General features: G+C 36.5%; 1 protein-coding gene across 2 annotated transcripts in view; it reads right to left on the minus strand.

Annotated features, from left to right (window-relative positions):
• LRRC6 (leucine rich repeat containing 6) overlaps positions 1-18,614 on the minus strand; it is a 35,836-nt gene extending 17,222 nt beyond the window's left edge. The window contains exons 1-10 of one of the 2 annotated variants that reach the window (XM_038129216.1): positions 18,255-18,614; positions 14,590-14,757; positions 12,646-12,723; positions 10,652-10,824; positions 9,477-9,676; positions 8,191-8,376; positions 5,440-5,517; positions 2,698-2,763; positions 1,007-1,076; positions 82-177 (exon numbers count right to left, since the gene is read on the minus strand). In XM_038129216.1, coding sequence (XP_037985144.1) covers positions 82-177; positions 1,007-1,076; positions 2,698-2,763; positions 5,440-5,517; positions 8,191-8,376; positions 9,477-9,676; positions 10,652-10,824; positions 12,646-12,723; positions 14,590-14,757; positions 18,255-18,594 — 1,455 coding nt within the window. In that variant the 5' untranslated portion in view covers positions 18,595-18,614. The remainder of the gene's footprint in view (positions 1-81; positions 178-1,006; positions 1,077-2,697; positions 2,764-5,439; positions 5,518-8,190; positions 8,377-9,476; positions 9,677-10,651; positions 10,825-12,645; positions 12,724-14,589; positions 14,758-18,254) is intronic. The other variant, XM_038129217.1, reaches the window with a different exon arrangement.
• Positions 18,615-20,114: the final 1,500 nt, after the last annotated feature.

Genomic DNA, 20,114 nt, shown 5'->3' on the forward strand with positions numbered 1-20,114 from the left:
ATGTTAACTGTAACTCAGAGACATTCCCAAAGTACTCACAACATTTAAGGACCTTTGTGTCATGTCTCCTATTTTACATACCTTTGGCATGGTGACAACTAAATGGCCAGTTGTTTGTGATCTTTTAGCAGAGCTGCTGTCTGGCTTCACTTCCTCAGGGAGCACAAGCTGAAAAGGCTATGAGACAAAATAGAATTGAAGTACATCATGCTAAAATATTTTTTTCTTCCTTTCGCATGGACAAAACAAATACAAAACCACCACTATCACATCCTTTGATTTTAAGGACACTGCAGGTCTAAATGTTTTCACTTTATGTATGGTATTACTAAACCTAATAAATGATGCTAAATAGCTTTTGCTTACAAGTAGAGTCAGATGTATGTTCCTGAATTGCTGCCATTCCTGAAGTGGCATTTCTAAAGAAGGTTATAAATGATGCTTGACTTATATTAGCAATTAAATGAGAAAGATTATCCAGTCTATTTCGATATAAATCAATTCTCAAGTTTTGTTTATGCAGTTAACTCAGTTAAAAATAGGGATTTTGGTTTACTGTGGAAGTACTTTGAATTTTTTTTTTTTCTAAAATGATGATAAAATTAAAACCACTGAGAAGAGAAAAAACTCAAATGACATTTTAAATGCCCTTCCAAAAGTATATATATCCATTGGTTTCTGTCAGCTATAAATTCCAGATTGTAAAATTGCTAAATTCTAGCCCAGGGCAACTAGGAAGCTCTCTTCTAAAGTGAATTATGGTACACTGTGTGGGGGAAATAAGAAGAGAGGAGAGAAGGAAAGTGAAATTTTATTTCAGGCTTCATACATCTTCTGGTCTTCCACAGTTTATGTCTGCTTCAAAATAATGCTGGTATTGAAAGAACATTCCCTCTGCATAGATGCAAATGACTAGTAACTTAGAGAAGTCAGATCCAGAGTCCAGTGAATAAGTATGGCAAACATTAACTCTTGATTTGAAATGAATGTATAAGAAATCACAAACCTTCTCCTTCACCAGTACTCGTATGTAAGTTGGCTGCACATCAACATCAAGTAGAGAAGTGTCCAAATGTCTTCAGAATGAAATATAAATAAATGAATCAATCTACAATAGACCATATAGCTCTTTCAAAATTTCACAGTTTATAAATTTCAGTTATTATATTTTCCAAAATACTATTATGATTTAAAGTTTTGGGGAAAAACACCCCATGATCTTCCTGTGAATGTCACTTATAACAATGTCTAAATTCTGACAAGTCCATGACATCACCTATTGTATAACTGCATGTATTCAAAATCCTTGAGGAAAACAAAAAGGTCTTTCATCTGTTAGTTCAGTTCTTTACATTAATATGAAAATTAATCTATGTGCTATTTAAAATGGTGAAAATAATTTCCTACTTTTCCTTCTGAAGGTTCTACTACTAAAATAATAAAAGAATTTCCTTTTTTTACAGAATTTGCTGGAAAACAATGAACAGATATACTTTCCATTCCCAGAAAACACAGTAATTTTAAATCTTTCAAACAAAATTTGTGGCCTGTAAAAGCTCCACTTTTACATCTGCTCTTCCCTATGTGACACCTGATGTGACTCATGGAAATGCACAAGTACGTATTTCCCATTTCCCTTCTTTTACATCATTACTTTACAGGTGAATTTTTCAAATGTTTTAGTCTGCATTTCTTACAAGTGAGCATACTCTATTAAAATTTGGACTCTCCAGGATCCCGAAGTGTTCAAGAAATGACTGTACATGGCACTAAGAGCCATGGTGTAGTTGACAAGGTCATGATGGGTCAACAGCTGGACTTAATGATCTTGAAGGTCTTTTCCAACCTAAATGATTCTGTGATTCTTCAGTACATCCAGCAATTTCTTGCACCTGAATAGATTTTCTGAGGTTCCAGAAAAAGATCTGTATCTTATAAGTCAGAAACATAGAGCAAATCTCTTTTCAGGGAAATTAATGTCTTTCAAGGGAAGCCCACCTGGCATGAAGAATATGTTTGTGCTATAAAACTAGTTCAAGTTTTATGTAACAAGTTTCTACTATGGATAGATAAAATTGTGGGTTTCCAGCCCTTTCCTGAAGAACAGAAAAGGTCATTGTAATGCTTAGCAATATATGTACTACCTCCTTATCATATTTTGACTGGTTTAAGCAAATTTCTTCCAAGCAATCCTCTGGTACATTTCAAGAATAGGCAGGAGTCATGGACTCTTTCCACTAATCAAGGAAAAAAAGACAAGTCTACCCTACTCTGTCTCAGGGAGAACAATTTAACTAGAAGCACATGAACAGTGTGCATGCAAACTGAAACATTTCTAGGGCCAAAGCATGAGCAAAAAACCCACTCCCTACAGCCCTTATCTGCAAAGGAAGAATGGAAAAGATTTTACATATGTATAAGAGAACAGGCGTGGAAGACACCTGCCTGTGGGCTGCAGAAAACATCAGGTCCCAAAAGGACTATTAGACAGTGTCCATTCAGGATTAACAGAACAGTCTGAAAGGCCTTTGGATTATTCAGCTTCACTTCTTTGGCACAGGTTTTGAGATTGGTTCCATTATTCACTACATTATTTGTTTTCTTCTTGAAAATTCCCCATTACAGAGAGCAGTATAATTGAAACACTGTGTATTACATCTTATGACTGACAAAAATTATTGGGAAAAAAGATCTGACCTGTAAACAGCAAGATCCAAGATGATCTGGTTGTTTTCTTCATCATCTTTCAGAGAGAAATGAAGCCTAATAACAATGACAAGAAACACCTCCAGGATAAATACTGCTGGAGTGAATAAGCAAACATTACAGCATAGTTCAAATGTTGGAAATTTTAGATGAATACAAACACCATTTAGACAATTGTCATGTGATCATTTAGAAACAGTTGCAATTTGCCCAATGAATAGAAAAAAATACTGGTACTCGAGCCAAGGTCATTCTGATATTTATTTTCTGTTCTCCGTACTCAAACCACAAGAAAAAGGAAAAAAATCCTCTGCTGAAGGTCAGTTAAAATTAAGCTAATTCTGACAATGCAGAACGAGAGACATCTGCTGGTGAAACCTCTCTGCTCTATTACATCTTCATAGAAAAAAACAGTTCCAAAATGCATGAAAAACACAGAACTTTGTAATTCTAACCTTCTTCTATGTTCAAAAAACATACACTTTTTCATAGTAATTAATTTCTCCCAAGTATAAAAATATGTCTGTGCATTTCCAGAGTAAAACATGATTTGCATAATATCCTTGATTATATAAGCTTTATATTTGTTGAAAATGAGCCTGTAGGTTGTATTAGCTGTGTGTTTGTGATCTGTTGGTCGTGGTCTTAGATCTGAGAATGAATCTTACCAGTTATAAACTGATGCCATCTATTACCACAACTGTAAGGAGATCTAGCCTAGACTTACAAGTTCTGCTCATATGCTCAAACATTTCCCATGCATGAAAGCAGAGAAAAAAGAGAATGAAATTACCTACAAATGAGAAGCTTTTGATAAATTAGTTATTAGTATTATATGAAGGGATTTTCCTTAATATAATTTATCTGGGCTATTTCAGTGACATTAAAATAGTTAGATAAGATGGGTTCAGGTAATGGAAATATGCTCAAATGTTAACAGATTAGATGATAAATTTTTTCAGCAATAAAAATATTTGCCAGATATACTTTTCACTCTTTGCTCTCCTATATTCTGGAACAGTCAATTTGCAAGAAAGTCTACAAAGGGTTGTAGTTTATGAGTATTTTTTAATGGAAAAGTGCAAAGAATACTAAACAGTTTTATTTCCTATCTTACTGCATCACTGATCTTGAGAATCCACTAAAACACGAAGGGTGAACAAGAGGACAGAATTATAAAATTTTCCAGGAGGAATCTTAATTAGAATTGAAGGAGAAACAGTCTGTCCTCAGCAGCAAGCAACCATCCCTCTTGCTAACTTTCCAAAAGAACATCAGAGAAGTTTGGACATTTTTATGGACAGGAGACTTCCTCGTTGAAGCAAAAACTTTGGAGAACACCATCTGCTTACTTGTATCTCTTTCTTTATGTCTCTCCAATACACTGCCAGATTGCACTGAACAGCTGTGACATGCTTGTTGAAGTCATGACAAAAAATGCTCATTGGTCTGGCTTTATGTGGGCACATCCACAGACTAAATTCAGAAAACTCGGGTGACACAAACAGGAATGCTACTAACAGTGAACTCTGTTTCTTCTAAAAAAGATAGCTAGAGATTTAGTCTAAATGTCTCTGCTTTTTTGAGGCACAAGCAACTTCTATTAACCTAAGATTTAAATTCTTTCAGGCTTGTCTTTTTGGATTAGAAAATGAAACTTTTTTTTTTTTTTTTTTTTTTGGTCAACACATTTTTACTGAAAAAAGTACATCAATACAATGGAAAGTATCTCCTGGTATAGACAGACTAAACATGGCTCTACCTTTGATTCTTGCACTACCTTTAATTCTCTCTTTTCTATTGAAAAGTGTGAACTACATATAATTTCTTGAATTTGCAAGGATTTCTAAATTTCCAAGATTTAGAAAGCAGTCTTTATGCTAATGATAAGCATGTTCATAGATTTGGTTTTGCATCTAAATCGGTCTTAAATGGAAAAACTTCAGAGGACAGCAAAGAGGTAAGTGGCCACTTTCTCATCCCACTCTACTGCAGGAGGCCCTATGGGGAGCTGTTTATAAGGAATAATGTTTGCACTCAGTTTCCTGCTTTCCCTTAGAAAATGAAGGTTTGGTTCAAGTAAAATCAATGGCTGATATCCCTGGAAATTCATTCCAAAACACCCAAAAACCCAAATGCCTTTGTCAATGGTAAAGCACAAGACACTCCCCTGTATCCCTATCTTCTGTTGCTGGAGACCTCGCTCAGGGCCTCTTGCCACAGAAGCTGATTATTCTTCCCAGTTCTGCCAGTTTTACACCTGTCATCAGAGGACAGAACGATTTTGTCCAGAAATATTACTGGGATGTATCTTTTCACATTTAAAGTGACTTTTCATACACATTTATCTTCAACAGTTAAACTTTTTACACTATTAGCAAAATACTCCAAGAAAGAGCCTTACTGTAGAAGGGAAAAGACTAAAATATATTATATCTTTTACAGAAAAACAAATTCTTCAATCTTTAAAGACAAAGATGTTAAATTAAACAATCTTCAACACTTAACACAATGACAACTGATTCTTTTTCCAGTATCAGAATATAAATTTAGAATACAGTTAGATATAGATAAATCCAGTTATATATTTAGAATACAGTTTTCCCACAAGGAATATAATACTGCAACAAGAATTTCTCAGCCCTCTTATTTTTGGATTGTCACATATATTGAAATAGTTGCCCAAATCAACTACAGAGAGATTAGACTGTTTAACCTCTTAACCTTACATACTTAGGCACATTCACATTCAGAACTTTTCCTTCTGCAGTGACCAATGTCCAAGGAGTCTTCTCTCTCTTTTTCGATTCCCTTAATAACACAGAAAGAAAAAACTGTTGATGGTTAATCATTAAAAAGTTGCATTATTATGTTTAATAGCAAAAATAAAGAAGAGGATAGCAAGAGGTAAGAATTATCTGGTATTTGATGTTAAGGCTACAATTTAGATCAGGAACAAAACAGATTGCATCATGAGTCCAATTGCACATTGAGAATGTCTAAAGATGAGCAAATAATTTATAATACCACGACTTACGTGGACAGCGACTTCTTCTGCATGTCACCATGTCCATTATCAAACAGAAATATATCAAATTATCTGGCATACCACAGGAAAATAATGGATGGCTTAAATGTTTGTAATGGGATACTTTTCTAGTTAGAAATGGTCAAGCTCATCAAGAGGCATTGCCACTGATAACTGGTTTGATGTATGGGCAAGCAGTTCTCAAGAGTTTTTATTCATGCTCACTCAATTACTCCCACTGAACAAATGCCTGGCCTGCCTTCAAACAGCATCTGTCTCTCAATCACTAATTTTGCTCTAGCAAAAAAAATTTTAATGGTCAAAAGATTAAAAGCAGCATCAAATAAGATACAGTAGGACCAAAGGGCAGACATATAGATTATTTGTTGATGCATATATTACATTTTTTGTTGTGTTCATTGTTCAAAAAATGCAATACATATTCCTGATTTATTGATGATGTACTGATATATTACTTTAATATTCACTATCCATTTCCAGCTATGAGCAAATAAACTACATCTGACTTTCATTTAGTACAATAAACCAGCTACGATAAATTTATCTGCCCAAACAAAGTAGATCACAGTAAGATCATTAAGACTTGTAATACTGGTATTTTCCTGCGTAAATATTTAGATTATGAGCACGGGAAGGAAGAGCAAGGAATCTTAGTAACATGAAAAAGAAAAGTCTGCTCACACCTAAGTAAAAATATCGAGTTTTCTTTAAAAATACAGCACTGTAATTGTCACGTTGCATTAATCCACTCTTCAGCTGTCAATATGGTGGGTATGACCACTTTAGTCAGCATAGTAAAAGGGAAAACATTTCTCAAAAAAACCCCAACGACAATGCATTGCTTCTTTTTAGTTTCTATTTCTTACTATAAGTTCAAGATTAAGAGCATGTTAAAGGTAAATTACTAATGATAGATATAAAATATAGATTTAGAACACTTTGGGGAAAAAAAACCATAAAAATAGATTTGGTCTATAAATACAACCGATTTGAAGAAGAAATAAATACACTTAAATAGACCTACTGGAACAACTACATAAACCAAATTTCTGTTTAAGAAAGACAATTATCCAAGTGTTAAACACTATTCTATAATATAAATCAGCTTTTATGTGGGATTTGTGGGCTGCCAGTCTCTACACCTGAATTCCTAGACTTGACACTTCAATGAAAAGTGAATGAAGCACCACTCTGTTCAAAAGATGTTCCCAGAAGCACATCACAAATCATATTCTACCATATTCTGTTAGCTTTTAATAATCTGCTCCCAGATGAAATTGTCTACTCATGGGAACCATTTTAAGGAAATGCTGTGAAACTTTCTCAACACCAAATCAAATGACCCATGAAAGGTTTTTTAAACTCTTTCAATGCCTTGGAAATTTAGAAAGATTCAGAAATTAATTATCTGTATTATAACACCGTTTGGACTGTCCTTGAATCTTTAAAGGGAAGCATTTGGAACACATTTACTTTTGACTAGAGCAAGACATTTCCAAACACAGCAAAACTCAAACTGGCTAGAAGCTGAGTTTCACAGAAGCTCTTCCAGGAAACAGCTAGAACTTGAATTAATAATAGCAACAAGTTATACACATTTGCAGATTTCCTGGAGAATTCCCTAAGACTGACTTTTTCAATACTTAGCCTTGACCAAAGTTTTAAAAAGCAAGCCCTTGAAAAGAACAACTAAAAAAAATCTCTGGCACAAAGTATGTCATATAAGTAAGAGAGAGAGGGAAAAAAAAAAGACATTGTAAACAAAAAGACATTGTTTACAATGTCTGTGGAACTGATAAGCCAGCAGCAGTAAAATACTGGGGTTTTTTGCTAGTATCTGCATATATTTTGCATGCTCAGCAAAACAAGTAACAAATTCATGAAGTTTTAAAGGCTTTTCAGAGACCAGACTTCTTCAGATTCACCATGCCAAACAGCACAGATAAAAGAATCGTATGACTTGGGACAAATGTCTTTGATAAATTATGAGAAAAAAATTTCTTGGTTACATGGAAAAAGTGCCTGAAATGCCACTTGTGCAAAAAACTTGTAGCATGGCCTGCATTACATAATGCAATCTGCAGTATGGATAAATGTTTTTAGCAGAATGTTAAATGTTGAACTACACAGAACAGTTACCCAACAGAAAAGAGGAACTTCTAAACTCCATAAAAAGAAGTTGAAAAAAAATTATATTTAAAAACTCTGAGGAAAAATAAAATAAGGAGTACTTAAATGAAGTTTAGAAAATGAAAGAAAACAAAATCAACAATCTGAATACTTTGTTTAGACTGCATAAGCCTATTTTAACAAGTAACAGGGATTTAAGCTGTCAGTTCTCAGTAATATTTAATGTCAGGCAATCATCTGTCTGTTCTCTGCACCTTTGAAAATTTCTCCTTCAATTCATCAAAGATATTAAAACAATGAAGTACCTTACATTGTCTTTAGCTCTCCGTTTTTCTTCAATATATCTGTGAGTTTCTAATCTAGATTCTGGAGTGTATGGTGTAGGCTCCTCCCAAAATTTTCTTTCTTCATCATCATTTTCAACTGTTCTGCATCTTTCCCGCTCTCCATGTGCTTCTGCCTGATTGGGTTTTTCCTGTGGGGAGTCTGGACTACACAAGATCACTGAAATATTATCCCAATGAAATGAAGGAAGAGTAACTTGCTAATAAATTAGTGCAATAATATTATTTCAACCCAATAATAACTGTATGATTCCTACCAAGAATGGTATCTTATATATTTGGGGAATAGTCTCTGCTCTGCTTCTTTTGTCAATCAACAAAGCATATTTTGACATAATGTTTTTCCATTTACCTGACTATGAAGTGATAGTACGGCTATAGCTAACCCCCTAAAAACACTGATAAATAGTTCAATAAACTTAATTTCAGAAAAATAATTTCCAGATACCTTCACAACTTTCAGGTGAGAAAAAACCTTCAGTCCATGTGGTGTTTAAGAATTCCCAATATTAGGCAGCAACAGATTAGAGATTTATAAGGACGCAATGAGCATCATCTCTATTACAATCTTAACACCTGAGTAATTTTTCTCCCTAGCCTTAATCTTCTATAAATCTCTATCAACAGAGAGAGAAAACTAAATATATGATACAGGTGTGATCTATGAGGACAAAGTTCTGCAGGCAGCTTCATTAAACAGTTTCTATGGGATTAAAAAGAAGATGGGTGGCAAGTGCAATAGAAGATGACACCAGATGAAAATTCTGCTGCTGTATAGGTAATGTCAGTGACATGAAGTGGCAGAAGTAGGAAAATCAACACCAAAGGCCTGCAATATTCCATTTCACTCTTCAGATGCTGAAGATATTGCTAAGGCAAAAGCATTTACAGACGAACAGCTGCTTTCTCTGGAACCCCTGCTTTACCCTAAACACCAATTTCCAGCTGTTCTCCTGAAAGAAACTATTAATTACACTATTTTGGCACCCAGACAACTTAGCTTGAAGATTTGGGAGAAAAAATTCTATTGAACTGTGTCTGCAGGTCAGTAATAAATTATGTTTGTAACTAATTATAGTTTTCATTAGAGATAACATGAATGAAGAGAAATAACTCTGCTTGAATCAACAATAAAGATGAACAAAAATATTTAAGTGGAATTATATAGACTCTTTAATGGAAAAAGCCAAACTTGTGAATAAAGAAAGAATAATGTTTACTCACAAACTGTTGTTGTTTACTGTTACCTGTCACATCCAAGCTTAAAGTCCATCTGTTTCTGTTTCTCATCCTTTCTTTCTTGCATCCTTTTTTGAGCCTCTTCCTTTTCTCTGGCCCTTTTGAGAAGGTAAGCTTCTTCCTGTTCTCTGATTTTCCATTGCACTTCTGGATAGTTTTGAAGGGCTTTAATCCTCTCTGAACGTTCTATTTCTTTACTATCCAAATACTTCCCAAAGGGGAAAAAATCAATATAAATTTGTGAGAAATTATAAACATATTCAAATCAATAAATCTATTCAATTGTAGTTCAATTTGGATAATTAAATTCTGTCTATAACTAGAAATGTATGTTTCACATATCAATAGCACTATGTAAGTTACACTTTATTACAAAGAATTAACAATAACTTGCTATTCAGATCTAAAAAAGGTTTTGTGTTTTTAAGATCTGCTTTTAGCATTTTCCAGGAATTTTAATTAGTCTTACTAGACTATACAGTAGAGAGAGTTTCTTCAGCCATTTTTGGTCTTTGTCTGATTTTGATTCAACCCAAAATTATTTCTTTTGATGTCTAAGTTTATTGCAAACTGAGTAAGTTGAATCTACTCTTAATAAGTTAAGCAGTGCCTGTGCTTCTCTGAGGAAAATTGTGAGAACATATTTCAGGCCTGAGACTCTTTCATTGACAGGAAATCATTACATCAATTCAGTCAAAGCACAAAACCACAATCTCAAAGTGTCTATTTCCAGCCAATGCAATGTAGTGCAATTTTACACCAACTTGTATTTTTTTTCTGTCTCACACTGCAGGTGTAGTACATATTGTTGGAATGGTACCACCAACCACTAACTTCTTGCAATTGTGCTAATAATTTAAAAATACACTGTATATAACAACAATGAGGAAAAAACTGCCAGAACTGTACAACACATCTATTTGGAAAAAAAAAATTGAATTTTTTTTGTTTAAGAATCTTCAAAAAAGATGACTGAAAAGTTAATGAATAATTGTGGTTCCATCAGAATAAAACAATTATTATCATATTATTCACTGTAGTCATTTCTTCTTTGGAATAGAATATTTCCTGTGAAATATTAAGAAAAAGTTTATTAGCTTTCCAAATAAGGTGTTTATTTAGTTTAGGATAAGTATGTCAACAGTACTCATGTTTTATTTGGATTTAAGTTTTAAAATCTTACTTTTAATTGCTGAAGAGTTGCCACTACAAATTGTCTATAACCTTCAAATTCAGTGCATGGGTTACCCATCAGAAACAATTCCTTCAGATGAATATTGCATTTTAGGGATTCAATACTGGAGAGTTCACCAATGAAATTTGCTGTCAGGTCAAGTTTCTTCAATTCTTCACAGCCTGTTTGAAAGAAACTTTAATTCAATTTGTCCATAAGATAACTGTACACATAATATACATACACACATGCGTACACAACTGGATATAAAACTGTCTCCATTTGTGTTCAGTGAACTGGTTTAATTCTACCAGAACTCATCTTTCCCAAGACTCTTTCTGAGTGAGAGTGACTCACAGCTAAAGTTTATGAACTTAAAATATTTACAGGAATAAAACAAACTCAATAAAATACAAAATACTGCAACATTATTGGCTTTATCAGTATCAAAACTTTGTGGACATTCATAGATGAGCTATTAAATATTTAATTTTCAGATAAGCTGTATTTCATTTTTAACAGTCTGATTGCCTTGATACCCCTTCTCAGCTAAGTCTCATTCATATGGCTAAAATCCAATCCAATTGCTTAAGGACAGCAGGATCAATTATGAGTTTCAGTTCTGAGTATGGTTAATCTCTGGTAATATTATTCAAGTACAAAGATAAGACTTCCCAAAAACTCACTGCAAATTAGGTTTTACACTCTGTGGACTCAGCTGTCATTGTAAATACTTTATCACTGGTTAAATTGCAAATACTGGTGAGAAAGCATTTGTACAAAAACAATTCATTACAAACAGAAACTCTAAATTAGGTAACAAAATGCTCTGGAAAATCTGATTTTTTAATTTATTAGCCTCTCCTTTCATCATAATGTGTCCATGAATCGTAAACTTGACTCTAAGAGTAAAAAGTTTAGCTGAGAGCAAGCTCAACTTTGATTCACATCACTGTAATCGCTTTCCTTTCCTGGTCTATCTGCTAAGTTTTATGCACAGCTGAGCTATAAGAAAGTAAACAACATAGAACAATTTATTAGGGGATTTAAATAACCCAAATTTATACAAGGGCCAATCCCAAAGGCTGTAACTCCTAAGTAAATGACAAATCACAGTTATAAATAATACAGCCTGATAGATTAATTTAAAATTTAGTGGCATGAAAATAAATGCAACTTTCTCAGCAAATTCCCAAATATGTACTACACTACCTAATTCTTCACCATTTTCAAATTTGTGTTTAGTCTATTCGCTTGTTTCTTATTTAAGCCATCCTCTTGAATCAGCTTGCAGACTTTAAAACACAAAGTAAACCGGACAACCACTCAACTAAACCAACAAAAGAAAAACAAAACAAAATCAAAACACACACACACATACAAATAACCAAGCAAGCAAGCAAGCAACCAACCAACCAATCAGTTTGGAGTTTTTTTCACTGTTCCTTTGTCAAGGGGGATATATTAAAGGTTTAGCAACTGTCCTAATCAGAACTGAGAAACAGAAAACAATCAAATTATTCAAGTAATATGGAATGTGTTTATGGGTCGCTCCAAGTCTTAGATTTTAATCTTGGAAAATGCTGTATTTTGCACAGTACATGTGCAAAAGTGACAGGATAAAGGATTAAACCCAGATAAAACAGGCAGGATTTCAAGCAATGAAAGAGAAAAATATCCTCTGAAAACCTCTTTAAAAAAACTCAGACCCTCAATGCAACCTGTGCTGAGCACAGAACCTTCTTGTGTGTGACATTTGATTCCTGAAGATGAAATGTGACCTGGAGACATTTAGGAAACTTCAAAGAGAAAGATTCAGCAGTAGGAAGTGCTTGCTACAAAGAAGAACTTACTGAAACCCTGCACCCAAGGATCCTCTACATATCCACAAAATGCCCCTACAGGTGGGCGTGCTTAATAATGGCTTCCACCCTCTTTTACACCAAGTCACAACTTCAGTGTTCTAATATGAAAAGGCAAAATGGCTTTTTTCAAAATCTGACCTTCCAGATTTTCAATTCTTTCAATGTTGTTCAAAGCTACATTTAAATATTCCAGCTTCTTTAGTTTGCTCACATTTTCTGTAACAAAACATAGATGGATTATTTCAGTTTTCAGCACTAGAAAGTATGATGGTTTCACTTGCTTACTTTACTTTAAAGCAATAATGAAGCAGAAAAATAGGAAAGGACAAATCAGAATATGTACCACATTACTGGACATTAATATTTTAATGTTAATAAAAAGACAAAACAAAAAAGTTTTCTGAAGACACAAAATAAAAAAGCAAAAAGAAATAAGGAAAGTTATAAACACATTTTTATCACAAATCCATAAAACACATATCTAATTCAAGAGGAATGGCTGAAAAAGCACAGTGAGACATTCCATGTTGGGAAATGTGAGATATCTACAAATTTGGTGACATGAATCCTACCACAGTTTACTAAGAATTTGGAGAGGTATTTTCTACATAATTCACAAACAAATGATGATATCAATTTCTCAGCAAGAACTTGTGCAGCTTAGTTTGGATGTTTGTTTTTGTTGCAAAATTTCTGTAATGAAATGAGTATTTCTGTATTTCTGTATGATGTGAGAGCTGTGTTGAAGCCAGTGGTACCACTCACACACACAGGGGATGCCTGAGAAGCCCCTCCCTGCTCATGAGGCAGGGCTGATCTCGAGAGCTGCATCAAGGTTTGCTTTAAGAAGACAGAAGACACGGTCACCACTGTAGTGTGGGGAGGGGTTGGTGGTGCTTGTTTTGGTTGTTTTTTGGTTTTTTTTGTTTTGTTTTTTTCATTTGTTATTAAGGTATTACCATGGAAAGCTGTTATGTTACACAAGAATATATGAATCAGCAAGTTGCATGCTTTTTCAACTCCTACAGTTAGATTATGGTTACATAAAAATTGCTAGTCTCAAAAATGAAATTGCTGAAAAAAAACTGGGTTCAAAAAGCAACAATCTGAATATGGTATCCTGTGCTAACCTGAAGGAGGCCTGAGTGTTGACAGAAAAACCACAAGATGAAATCTTGTGCCTTATTAAGGACTCATTAACAGAGAGAAAACCAACTTATTTTAGTCCTTCTTTTGATGGGGCAAAGAAGCACAAAGCAGTTTAAAAAACTTGTTCTCTCTGGGAGAAGATTCCTCCACTTTAGGAAATACTAAATCTAAATCTCTCACTTTAGAGAGAGAGTTTCCTGATGAGTCCCTTGAGAAAACTTAAAGGATTTGCCTACAAGTTCTGAGCACAGAACTTCCTCCTAAAACTTCAGTATTTTTGTCTTCCTCTTAAGGATCTTCAAAGAGATATTCTAATATAATTTCTGAACACTTCCAGCTTTTCGTTGTTCATCTAGACAATACATGTACAATCTAAGCTTTTCAAGCCCAAGGCTTGATGTCACATCTTCCAATATGGAACAAAACCAGACCATATGAAATTATATCTTGTCGTGCGGTGCAGGAAGACCATTAAGGCTTTGTTGCAGAAAGTTTCATTCATGCACAAAAGCAAGTATTTTATCTGAATAAAAATTGTTTCAATGTTAACAAAAAAAAATATGATTTGCATGAAAATGAAATTTTAAAAAGAGCCTGAAAGAGATATCAGACCCCATGGTATATGGTAAACTCACTGACTCTCTGCCACAAGATGGGATATTTAAACTCTATGATGATGTTTGAAATTTTAATCCATGAAAGGTGTTTCACACTCATATTCTAGTGACTTGTGTCTCAGTAGTATACTTGTAATTTAAAATTTTCTTTGAAAATTTCTGAGCTTCTTAGAAATTTAACAAAGAAACCAGGAAAGGAACTCTTGTTGGGAGCACATTCCCTTAAGTATAACAGAATACTTTTTTTTTTTTTTTCTGATTTCAAAATAATGCATGTGAATGCAATTTAAAAGAATCATACTCACAAAAGACTTACCAATTTTTGGAATGAGGTTATTCTGAAGGTAGAGAATTTTTAAATCTCTACACCATTTGTCAAGATGCTCAAGCTTTTCTATTTCCTGCTGATGTAAAGAGATTTCTTCCAGTGAAAAAATTTCACAGTTGTTATGTTCTGCACGTCTTCTAACAAGATCTTCAGTGACTGAAAGAAACATTAGATGTCATATTTCCATTTAATCATTTTCTGCCATCTGACTTATGAGCAAATTATAAAATCATTAAAGTATTTTGTTCCACCATACCAAACAGCCCAGTAGAAATGACAACAAAAATCAAATCTGCCAGAAAGGATGTTAAGATATCAAGTAGCTTTGACCCACTCTGCCACAGTAAACATCTTTTGTGAAACACAATCACGTCACCTGTAACATTTGGAAAGATCCACATGAAAACTGCTGAGTCTTCCATAAGAATGTGATATAAGCCTCGCAGAAATCAATCCAGCAGCCACTATTTTCAGCATAGCTTGGGTTGCAGATTGATTCATGTAGACAAGTAGTGGAGTGTTTTATGCTGTTTTATTTCCAGATGCCAGATGTTCACATCCCAGACAGCAGCAGGGGGTGGGGGGGGAAGCAAACTACAGTGTGTCATCATATTCTTCCAGCAGCACAGCGTGCACAGAAATAAGCAGGATAAATGCTGAAACTGTGCAGATATTTTTTATGCCATAACTAACTCATGCTTATAAATGTTTATGTTAGAATGAAATGTATACCTGGTATTTCTAAGGCACTACCAAGCTCATCAGAGCCAGCAAAGGAGTTTCAGTGGCTGAAAAACACCAGAGACCTGGATTCAGTTATCTTGTTGTAATATTTAATGCCAGGCAGTCTTTCAAACAGTGACAAGGCTCTGTATAATGAAGGTAAAGAAATTCTACAAGAACCAGTGCTCACTCTTGAGCTAGATGCTAGAACTTTGTTTCCAGCACACTGCACCAAAAAGTGCCAGCATTTTCCTCTCCTTGACAAGCACTGGACTATAGTGAAGTACTGAGGAAAAAAACAGGGTTTTATCAAGTTAGCACAGGTATTTTCACTATTTTAATGCTTTAAAAAAAGACAAAAAGCCTTACAAAAAGTATCTGAAGAACAGTAAGTAAAAAGAAAAAATATATAAAGATCTGTGAAAACAAACTTCCTACCATGCATTAATTAAAAGTATTCTTTACTTCTTTGTCTCAAGGAGGTTTTGTGAAATCATCCAGCTTTATTAGTGCTTCTGGAATGGCTGCACACACTCCCATGAACCAGCAAACTATGTACCAATACAGCCCAAACTCTCACGTGTCCCTACAACTCCTCTATGTGCAGTCTTCAGGAAAGGGTGAAACTGGTTCTATTTATATTATATTATTTATAGATGTTCAGGCTTAAATCTCCTTTCTTCTCAAAAGAGTTTCACCTGACAGAATTAATTTACAGAATTAAATGTGGAGATACAGATATTGGTTGAAGGGGGGAACCTATCTGCACATAAATCATATTGGGAAAGGTGTCTTTGTCTCTTTTAACCAAATTGAGCAGGTTTATTGCATCGGAACAATCATCTTCCCTTCCACTTGAACTTGATTAAAGTAACAGAGAAAAGAGAAAAAAAAAGTCAATAATCATGACTAAATACTTCGGTCTTCCCAGTAAATATGAAAAAAACCTGACATTTCTATTAAGTTACTTGGCAAATCTGCTGGAAAATGAAAGAAAAAAAAAGTCTGCTTACTACTGTGTTTGGCTGCAGATTTTTCAGTGCCACTATTACCAGGTAATTTTGAGCAGGAAAACAATACTCCCCAATCTGCATACATACACACTGGTGGCAATATTATGCTCTATACCCTTTATACAAAAAAAAGTGATACAAACTATTCCTGAAAGCTTAATTACAGCCCAATTTCCATTTGCTGATGAAAATTGAAATTATTTTTGCAGCAATTCTGCAAATATGTCCACTTTCATTAACAGATGATTTGTAAAGCAGACAGTCTTTCACAACAGAAGCTACAGTGAAGCTTTAGAAACCTAATTTGACATCCTGTTGTAGGAAACTGCCTGAATATTTGACATTTTGTGTAAGATCTAGTTCATCGAAGACGAACGAGAGAAACAAGCTTGCAAGAGAAAACAAATATTACATAAAATTTTAAATAACAGCATCTCCAGAACATTGACAAACACACTGAACTCACTAAAAAGTTCATTAACCAGACTTTCTGGTGGTGTGTGCAGTAATAGGAGACTGCAGCAGCAACCTGAGAGTTCACAGCTACTCCCAGGTTCCCATGAACACAGGAGGAAATGAGGGATGGCATCAATCAAGTGGAGAGAATGGATCTTGAAGTTCTAATGCCTGGGCTTCCAAAAATTGCGTGTTTTACCCAAAAAAAAGAAGCAGAAATTAAGGTTAACATTAAAGAAATTGAAAGAATAAGCAGATGGACAGCTGCAGGTGTATCAGGAGACTGTGGGGGAAGCTGCCTTTCAGAAAAGTTACTTTTAGACTCAAATACATGCTGTGCTGTTCAGGAGATAAAGTCATTCTCCTTCAGGCAGTGCCTGCTCCAAGAGGACATCTGCCAGCTCCCTGCAGGGAGAAGGAGCTCCTGTCCAAAGCACGGCTTGAGCCCAGCACAGGACTGGCAGTCCAGTGATAATATACAATCAAAACAGATTACAAGAAAAATCACAGAGGAAGGGAACTCCTTTTTAATGAGTAAAAGGTGTGAGCCCTCAGTCTTTTGGGTCATACTGCTTTACCTGTAAAAGATGATCAATTCATAAGTAACAGTAGAGAGTATTTTACCACATTTGGGGTTTTTCCACATCTGACAAACCTGGGCTCTAACATAAGCCATCCTATCCAGCATCCCTCCTTGCAGGGGCTGCCCCACCAAGGAGGGGTCCCCACCTGGGCCACCCCAGTCCCCACTGCTGGCCCTCTCAGGGCTGCTTCGGGAGGCAAGGAACCCCTGTGCTTCACGGGGTGAGATAAAATGGGGGTTATTGCCAGGGAGGAGGAAAATCTGACAATCCTCCGAGGGAGGCAGGAGGGCAGGGGTTTGCCAGGCGACTGTGGGGATGGTGGGGAAGGGAGACAACTGTGGGGAGAGGGAACGTGAACCAGAGAACTGTTTAGATGGGAAAACACCTTTAAGATCATCTAGTACAACCCAGCACTGCTAAATCCATTATGAAACCATGTCCCTAAATGTCACATCTACGTGAGTTTTAAACAATGCCAGGTGTATTGACTCCACCAGTTCCCTGCTCAGCCTGTTCTAGTGGCTGAAAACCCCTAGAACCCCATGAACAAATTTTCCCCAACATCTAAGCTAAACCTTCCCTGGCACAACTTGAGGCATCTCTTGCCCTGTGACACAGGAGAAGAGGGCGGCCGACCCCTGGCTAGGGGATGGGCCTCCTTTGAGGGAGTTGTAGGGAGCGATGAGGTCTCCCCTGAGTCCCCAGGTTCAACATCCCCATTTCCCTCAGCCGCATCTCATCAGACTTGTGCTCCAGCCCCTTCCCGAGCTCTGTTGCCCTTCTGCGGACACGAAGGAGGCGCGCAGGGCGCGGGACCCGTCCTGGAGAGGAGGGCAGGGCCCGGGAGGGGAGGGAAGCGGCGCTCTGCGACACTCACTGCGCACCATGGCCGCCCTCAGGCGCCGCCGCCATTCCCGGACGCGCCGCGCTGCCACAGCAACGGCCCCGGGCGGCGGCGCTGAGGGCGGCGCCGGGGCCTCGCTGGAACCTGAGCGGGGCTGGAGCCCCGAGAGGAGCTGGACCCCGAGAGGAGATGGAACCCCGAGAGGAGCTGGAGCCCCGAGAGGAGCTGGACCCCGAGCGGAGCTGGACCCCGAGCGGAGCTGGAACCCCGAGCGGAGCCGCAGCGCCCCGGCGGATCCCGGCCCTGCCTTCCCTCGGCAGGCAGAGATCAGTGTCTTTTCCTCAGGCATAAATCTCACATCCGTCCTTTGCATGACTCTTCTGTCCTTCTCCTCCTGCGGATCCGTCAACTAGTTTGCCTCACACGTTTTGGGCTGAAAGCTTGTTTCCCGTTGTTTGTGAAAGCAGCCTGTTCCAGTGATTCACAGTCTTGGACAATTTTAGCATCGTAGAACAGTTTAGGTTGGAAACGACCTGTAAGATCATCAAGTCCACCTGTTAATCTGACCCTGCCAAGGTACCACTAAACCATGTCCCTCAGTGTCTACACCTCTTCCAAATGTTTCCAGGGATGGTGACTCCCACCACTTCCCTGCACAGCCTGTTCCAATTCTGGATCACAACCAGCATCAGATCTAAGTGGCAACCTCAGGAAAGTCATTCTGTATTTCCTACCTGTCTTCATTAACCTGAAGGTCTAATCAAACTGAAGGGTCATCTTCTACTAACAGGAAATTCACCTATAAATTTAAATAAGGCAGCAGGAATTTTTACAATGATCAAATTCATTTATTTAGCCGTTTACCTCTGATGTAAATGCAACTCCCCACAGCCACTCTGCAGCTTTCTATCTATACTGCAGATTAGAGGAGTATGAAGGTGCCATTGAGCTGAGGCTCCTGAGATTTGTGGAGATGATGAGACCAAAAAGAGCAGGAGTGGTTCATGCACTTTGACTCCATGGTATTTGTCCTGGCCTGTCTGACTGGATAAGTAACAATTCCACTCAGAGGACAGCGAGGTTTACATAGACGGTTGGATGTAGCCCAGGGCCGCTGCAGAGAATCATAGACATTAAAGAAGGGCCACTAATCCTCCTACCTACACATATATATCAAATTGCAGACCTCTTCAAATAGTAATTATTTGCTAGTAATACTATTTTGTTTTTTACTTGGGAACAGAAGTCACAATCAAAGTATTAATTTCAAACAAGGAAAACAATCTTGTTTTTGCTGTGTACAGTATTTTAAACCCTGTGTTTATGTTGTACAACATTGAAATGCTTATGTTACTTGGTTAAGCTAAAATCAAGCGGGGGAAGTGTACTTCCTTTTTTCAGGTAGCCTATATGATAGTTCTTAAGAAAGGAATATAAAATCTGCAATTAATTCAATTACCAAATACTAAGGTGAATGGGTTGACTTGGCAGGATGCCAGGTGCCCACCAGCTTTTTTTTTTTTTTTTCCCCTCACTTCCCAGCTTCAACAGAAGATGGGGAGAAAAGATTATAGGAAATTCATGGATTGAGATAAGGGCAGGGACATCAAACAACAATTACCATAACGGGCAAAACTGATTAATTTTGGGGAAATTAATTTAACTTTTTGCCAATTAAATAGAGTAGGATAGAGAGGCATAATGACAAATCTAAATCCACCCTTCTTTTATTTCTCCCTTCTCCCCAGCTCAACTTCACTCCAAACCCTTGTACCTCTACGTCTTGAGTTAAACCACAGTTTGTTTTAATCAGTACGTACATAGGTCCTGTTTGACAAATCTAGTTCAGCTGCAGGACTTCTTCTTCAAGCAGGTAACTTTCACTTGTGATGA

This window comes from Motacilla alba, chromosome 2, assembly GCF_015832195.1.
Source record: "Motacilla alba alba isolate MOTALB_02 chromosome 2, Motacilla_alba_V1.0_pri, whole genome shotgun sequence".
In the NCBI taxonomy this organism is placed as follows: domain Eukaryota; kingdom Metazoa; phylum Chordata; class Aves; order Passeriformes; family Motacillidae; genus Motacilla; species Motacilla alba.